This window comes from Calliopsis andreniformis, unplaced genomic scaffold, assembly GCF_051401765.1.
Source record: "Calliopsis andreniformis isolate RMS-2024a unplaced genomic scaffold, iyCalAndr_principal scaffold0022, whole genome shotgun sequence".
NCBI lineage: Eukaryota > Metazoa > Arthropoda > Insecta > Hymenoptera > Andrenidae > Calliopsis > Calliopsis andreniformis.
This window is the reverse complement of record NW_027480432.1, coordinates 5,865,439-5,872,030: the sequence shown is the minus strand read 5'-3', so window position 1 is coordinate 5,872,030 and position 6,592 is coordinate 5,865,439. Positions and strand designations below refer to the sequence as shown.

The 6,592-nt window shown below is 43.1% G+C and overlaps 2 protein-coding genes across 2 annotated transcripts; one reads left to right on the top strand and one right to left on the bottom strand.

Moving 5' to 3' along the window:
• The first annotated feature begins 249 nt into the window (after positions 1-249).
• L(3)72dn (UTP4 small subunit processome component l(3)72Dn) lies at positions 250-2,967 on the top strand. The gene is made up of 4 exons (XM_076390685.1): positions 250-367; positions 445-1,984; positions 2,250-2,552; positions 2,630-2,967. The coding sequence occupies exons 1-4, from the start codon at positions 264-266 to the stop codon at positions 2,744-2,746; spliced, it is 2,064 nt and encodes a 687-aa protein (XP_076246800.1). The 5' UTR covers positions 250-263; the 3' UTR covers positions 2,747-2,967.
• A 193-nt stretch (positions 2,968-3,160) lies between these two features.
• Positions 3,161-3,882, bottom strand: LOC143187233 (uncharacterized). Its single transcript, XM_076391324.1, has 3 exons — positions 3,797-3,882; positions 3,527-3,611; positions 3,161-3,436 (listed from the first exon to the last, which is right to left on the bottom strand). The coding sequence occupies exons 1-3, from the start codon at positions 3,880-3,882 to the stop codon at positions 3,161-3,163; spliced, it is 447 nt and encodes a 148-aa protein (XP_076247439.1).
• Between the last annotated feature and the right edge of the window lie 2,710 nt (positions 3,883-6,592).

The window sequence follows — 6,592 nt, the reverse complement described above, 5'->3', positions numbered from 1 at the left end:
TTATTTATAAAAATATAATTTAAGGAAACATTTTCGTTAAGAAATTCCTCAGTATTTTGCTCTTTATCGGCAGGAAATCATATTCTCACACGAATTCTGATTTCGATGTTACCGAAATTAGGTGCCAACATGGTAACAAAAAAGTCTCTTCTGTAGGGTCCACGTGCGTGACAGTTTGTGGTTATGTTTCCTATTGTGTAGTATAGTTTATATTAATAGATTGATAATATTGTTGTAAATGATCTTAAGGAATTCAGTAAATCATGTCAACCTGTAGAATACACAACATTAGGTTCTATAATTTAGAACCTCGGTCTGTTACTTGTTTATCTTACGAGCCTAAAACGAGAAAACTAGCGCTTGCGAGGTTAGTTTCATCAATATAAACTTGTAATTTAATCATAAGATAACTTTTACATTACATTCCTAATAACGCTCTTACAGAAATGATAATTCGATCGAAGTTTGGAACGTCGGTAACGCACCATTTGTGGAATGTACAATAGCTGGGCATCCAGAAAACTCTATAGAAAGCATACTCTGGATAGGTCCAAGATTATTCTCAACAGGTCTCCATGGCATGATAACAGAATACAATTTATCAACAGTGTCAGTTAAGAATGAAGTTGCTGTCACTGGAGGTGCAGCGTGGTGTATGGATGTTAACCATGCGAAAACATGCTTAGCAGTAGGCACGGAAGATGGTTACATCAATACATTCACTGTAACTTCCGATACATTGATGTATGAAAGGATCTTCGATAAACAGAAAGGAAGAATACTTTGTATTAAATGGGACAATACGGGAGAAATGATTTATACAGGATCTAACGATACAATAAGAGTCTGGAGTGCCATATCTGGTCACGCAATTCATAAAATGACAACTTCTAGAAAGGAAGCGAAGAAAGAAACCATTGTTTGGTGTTTAGCCGTCACAGACGATAACGTCATAGTCTCTGGAGATTCTCGTGGTTGTTTGTCATTCTGGGACCCTCACATGGGTACTCTGATCGAGTCCCATGAAAGTCACACTGCTGACATCTTAGCAGTAACTTTATCGCATGACATGAATGTCGTATACTGTGCCGGTGTTGATCCCGTAGTTAGAAGCTTCTGTAAAATAACGATGAAGTCTACCGGTAGAGCCCAGTGGGTAAAAGGAATTGAAAGGAGATTGCATGCGCATGATGTGAGAGCTTTGGTGGACGCAGATGGAAAGTTATACTCAGCTGGCGTGGATGGATATCTGGCACAGTCGAGTTATCCACCTAAGGTCCTTGTTAAATATCCACCATTGCTTCAGCCGCCATGTGCTACTGTTTGTAGAAAGTCTAGGTGTATTCTTCTAAGGTACCCAAACTTTCTAGAGCTATGGAGGCTTGGTTCTCCAGCTAAGACACCTCCAGAGCCAGTATATCCTGGGATGTTCCATCAACTAGAAGAAGAGCCTATAAAATTGTTAGAGTTAAGAACGAAAAGGGATGAGAGCATTATATCCTGTGCTATTAACAAGGACTCTAAGACAATTGTATACTCCACCGACAGTCACGTCAGGATTTTTAATTTCGATGTAGTCGAGGGAGACGCACAATTGTCGAGGAACGACACCGATATTTCTGTGTCGAGAGTACAAAAAATGTTCTTTAGTCCGGATGGAAAGCTGTTCGTGACGATTAGTAACGATGGAAAAAAGAATTCTGCGACGTTGTACAAAGTGGAGAAGAAAAATCTGAGGCATCTCGGTTCTTTTCACACAAACAAGGAGGGAATAGAGAATGTTGGACTCGCGTGTTTTTCTCCTGATAGTAAATATTTTGTTTGCGCAGATCGTCAAGGTAGAATTGCTGTATATAATTTTAGCGAAACAGTCAGTACCGAAACGCCCATGGCATGGTCGTTACCAAAATACAGTTATCCACCGACTGCCATGGCAGTGCAGAAGGATACTCTAAACTTAGTTGTCGTATATTCCGATCATAAGGCAAGTAAAATAAGTACATCATTTCGTATATCCCGTAATAGATATTAAAACCTAGACTATCGCAGATTGATGAGTTAATAGTAGTTACATCAACCGTAAAAAACATAATCTCTTTAAGCTTCGTAGTTCCCGCTTCCCCGCAGAGCTTACAGTAAATTACTGCCATAACTCTCTTCGTCTATGATCTGACGAGCAAAATTAAAAACTATAAAATTCGTCGTTATATCAGTAGTTGTCTTTCGTACTTGATTGCTCTTAATTTTAGATCATCGAATATAATATCCTACAAAGGCATTACACTGAATTCTCGAAGAATTTGCAAAGTCGACTTCCAAAACAATGGCTGGCGAGGTCGTTTCCTATTACGAACATAATTTTCGACCCTCGCAATAAGGATATTATAATAATGCACGACGATTCCACTGTCTACGTAATCAACAAGTCAAACGAGTTGTTAGAGAAGGAAGCGAAGATTCCAAGGCGCGAAAATGGTTACATTACAGAGGATAGTAATTCCGCCCTAAGCTCACAGTCTCAGCAAGCCTTCCAAATTCTCAAGAAATACAAGGTAATTCCCATTTCGTGTCACAAGAATCGAGTGTAGAAATTAAATTCCATATCGGTAAAATGAAACACTTTTTATAGCACCTGGTCTACCTAGACTGGCTGAGCGATGAAGAACTGGTAGCAGTCGAAGTTAATCCAATATCTTTAACCGAGAAGCTGCCGCCGACCCTCAGACGGAAGTGGTTCGGAATGTAAATATTCAGAGTAATGGACGAGAAGTCCTTTTTACTACGATTAAATACCATGTACAAAGACACACACTTCATACACTAATACAAGCCATTTAGGAGTGTTTACTCATCATATGAACTTCGAAAACTACTGTGCTCCAATTTTACTGTTCATAATTGTACCACGGCGATTTATTTTTCAATACTTGTGTATAATGAATTGTATACAAAATATAATATGGAATAGTTCGACACAACGAATTCTCTCTCAAAACACTAAAAATCCTTGAAGAAAATATACACTTGGACACAAGCTATGATCAAACAAGTGAAAAGTGCAGTGTGTCAAAGATTAATTTCTCAAGTTACTCAGTTGAATTATTGCTTCACACAAAGCCCAAGTTGAGAACACAGTTTCAATGTCCATCGAATGATAGCCTCAACCGAGGAAGATGAATCTCTGTTGTTCGATACGAAATTCGCCAGGTTCCAAAGGCGGCTCAATTGTCCATTTCGGCGAGACGTACCAACGACCTGTGAATTCGAGATTGCATTCGGGACGAGATGATCGAAGGCCCACCGTCCCGGATGTCGTTCTGGGAATGAACGGCGTCGGTTTCAGGGGAATCGGTGAACGCTTAATCGCATCTTCCGGTGGTCTGCGTTCGAAAGTGTCCGCCGGAAATCCCTTCTTTCTGCATTCTTCGGCCAGCACCTACGGTCAGTGACACCGGGGCACATTAAAATTCGTGTGGTGCGCATCTTTGATACCTGCACCGTGTCTTGGCCTCTACAGTCACGGTACCTTCTTAAAAAATTCTCCACTGAGGTGTTCGTACTTTCTGGGCCACTCTCTTCGAAATATCTTATCACGTAGAATCACCTCTTTGCTAAAACAGGATCAGTTGAAATCTTACTCGCGACGAAGGGAGAACTAAGATAACGTGTACAGTTGTTAACCTTTATACAGTGATTGACCCATTTCCTAAAAAAGAAGTAAATGTAATAGGTATTTTACATTTACTTCTTTAAGACAACTGTACACGTTATTCTAGATTCTTTTCACTGTGTCTACCAAATATTGTCAAAGGTCACTGGATTTCTCGCCTGCTTCGTAGACACTTTCTCAATTTTCCTACCCTCTTGTGTGTCGTCCACCATTTCTTCTTTTAATCACGCTAGGAAAATAGACGATTGAAGTAGTAAGGTACACCTGAAGACGCAGGACTCAGGACTCATGGTTTGTTCGATACTCCTGCGTTGCCATAGTCGATGCCCCTCCACAGTTCTGCAAGGACAATATTCTTCAACGTTTCATAAAGAATCTCCAAAAACATCACAGAGCTCAAAGGCAGAGCCGAAGAAAGGGTTAATACCGTCCCAGCTGGTACCACTTTGCTCCATCCACCCCCGCAAAGAGGATCCAGCGTCGTCCCCTTTCTCCATAAATAATAAATGTCTCGGAATCGCCTTATCGTGTCGCGAGGATCCGCTGTCCACTCAGGGGGCTCCAGGTACGGGAAGAAATGAAGTTTCCCTGCGCAGCCCTTTGTGACGGAGTAGCCGGCAGGTGCGTGGCCCGGCAGCGAAACTTTCGAGCCCCGAGAACGCAATTTTCCCAAGGGAATCAGTCCTCGCTAATGCAAGAGTGGTTTCGTAGAGGAGAAAGATAGAGGGAAGGGGGAGAGGGTTCGAAAGGGGACATGATAAAGGCCAGAAGGAGGGAGACAGAGGGAAAAGTGGCGGGGTGGCGACGGAGTTTGAGGGTTGAACGAGCTGACGCTTTAAGCGATGTAAGTTACAGAAACTACGCTTCCGACCCGGTCTCGGGCGCAGATTAGTCGTAATCTCGGCGCGTTGCACTCTGCAGCCGTTTCCACCCCCCCTCTGAATCCCATCCACGGCCCTCGACCTCACAACTACAAAGGTTTCCAAACCGTTACCTTCTCGCCGAACCAAGACGAGCGCGGCTAGACGTGTCCCTAGGACCGTGTATACACACCTAGATTCCACCTACACATAGAACGGGGCAGTCTGGCGTCGCGCGACAGAGCCCCCCGTTGCCTCGCGAAGCTGTATCGTCGCTTTGATTATTTCCTGGGAGGCTTAAAGTCGAGACGTCTACGCCTTCGTAGCCGCAAGTTACAACCGCGGCTGGAGATTAAACGCTTCTTGGTTTATAGCCAGGGGGTGGAGGCTCTTTAGGCCTCGGTTTACGCGGATCAATGAGATTTTCCCACGGTCACTGTGCTTCCTGCCTTTTACGCGGCTCTTACTGGAAATCGATAGCGCCGGGCGATCGCGGCAGGTGTTTGCCCGGAAAATCCCCGCGTCGGTAATCCCGCGATATACGGATCGCTCGGCGATTGCTTTCTGGAACGCGTTAAGTTTCGGTTTCAAATCCATCTTTTGGCATCGTTGTGTACTATGCAGAATCTTCGACAAAAGATCGTAGAAATTTTGAGTGATATTACATGATAAAATAAGAAAAAAATACTGTGATAATACAGATAAAAGGGGCGAGAATTGTGTTTGACTTGGTGCTTATTCTACTATGGGCGTGATTCACCCGTCAGATATGAATAAGTAGAATAGGTCCCTGAGTCAGACAGCGATGCCAGTAAGTAGAATAGGTCCTGAAGTCAGGCGTAGCCGTAACAGTAAGCAGAATAGATCCTCAAGTCAGATGTAGCGATCTAAGTAAGTGGAATAGGTCTTCGAAGCAAACGTAGCGATATCAGTAAGTAGAATAGGTCCTGAAGTCAGACGTGGCGATGCGAGTAAGTGAAATAGGTCCTCAAGTCAGACACACTTCTAATTATTTTTTATAATGAAATAGCAATGTTTTTAATACACTATGTTATAATATTGTCATACTGTACCAGTTAAGGGTTAAAGAAAATAGAATATGAGCTGCTCGTTATTCAAATAATTTATCCTTTATGTTTGAAGATTTCTCTGAAAAGACTACAATTTCCTAGTCCAATAACTAAAACTTAAAGAAAAAATTCAGATATGCACTAACCTACTTCGTCTCTATAACTCAGAAATCAGGATTTCTTACTTCCATCTCTTCTAAAATATCTTCGCCATATATTCATCATTTTTTTGAAATCCTCTCTCATTCTCAACCAAATCATTAACAGCTCCTAAACCCTTAGCTTCCACCGCCCTCATCTATTTTAATGATCCTGCTGCTCACCATTGCACCTAGACAATGAACCAGACTATTAGAGGTCCTTCGATTCGAGTTCCTTGGGAATGATCGATCGCCATCGTCGTGGCTCAAGGATGCCCTCGGAAGTGGCGCGTGAGCACGCAAATCACCGCGGGAATTCCTGAACACAGTGCGATGTTGATGATGAGGCTCGCGTGCGCGACGCGCCATTTCAAATATCACTGGCGTTAGAGTGATCGAGGGGGATCGAGCGACCACGTGAAAAGGGAAGCAAGCGTCAATTGGTATACACGCGGGGCCGCGGCGCGTGAAGAGAGTGCGAATATCAGTATCGCGATAACGAGCGGGGAACCCTCGCGTGTCCGCAAGTGCGGTACGAAGCATCCACGTGCACGTTTTAACCCTCGAATTTGGTAGGTCGATCCTTCGGTGATTAATTTTCGGCCACCAGTGCCAGGAGGATCCAGTCAATTCAGTCCCTGCGTACGCACTGTTAGTATTAACGGCTGTTCGAGGTATTTCGAACCATGCGCGAGAGAGTTTGAGTTCGTTCGATAGGATCCAAATGGGTTGGAAAGGGTCCAAGCAGGTCTCAGTGGGTTCGAGAAGATTAGAGCTAGATTGTGAGAGTTCTAATTGGTTCAAGTCGGTCTGAGCACGCGAGCTCAATTTTCTGAACTTTCAAAATTTTGA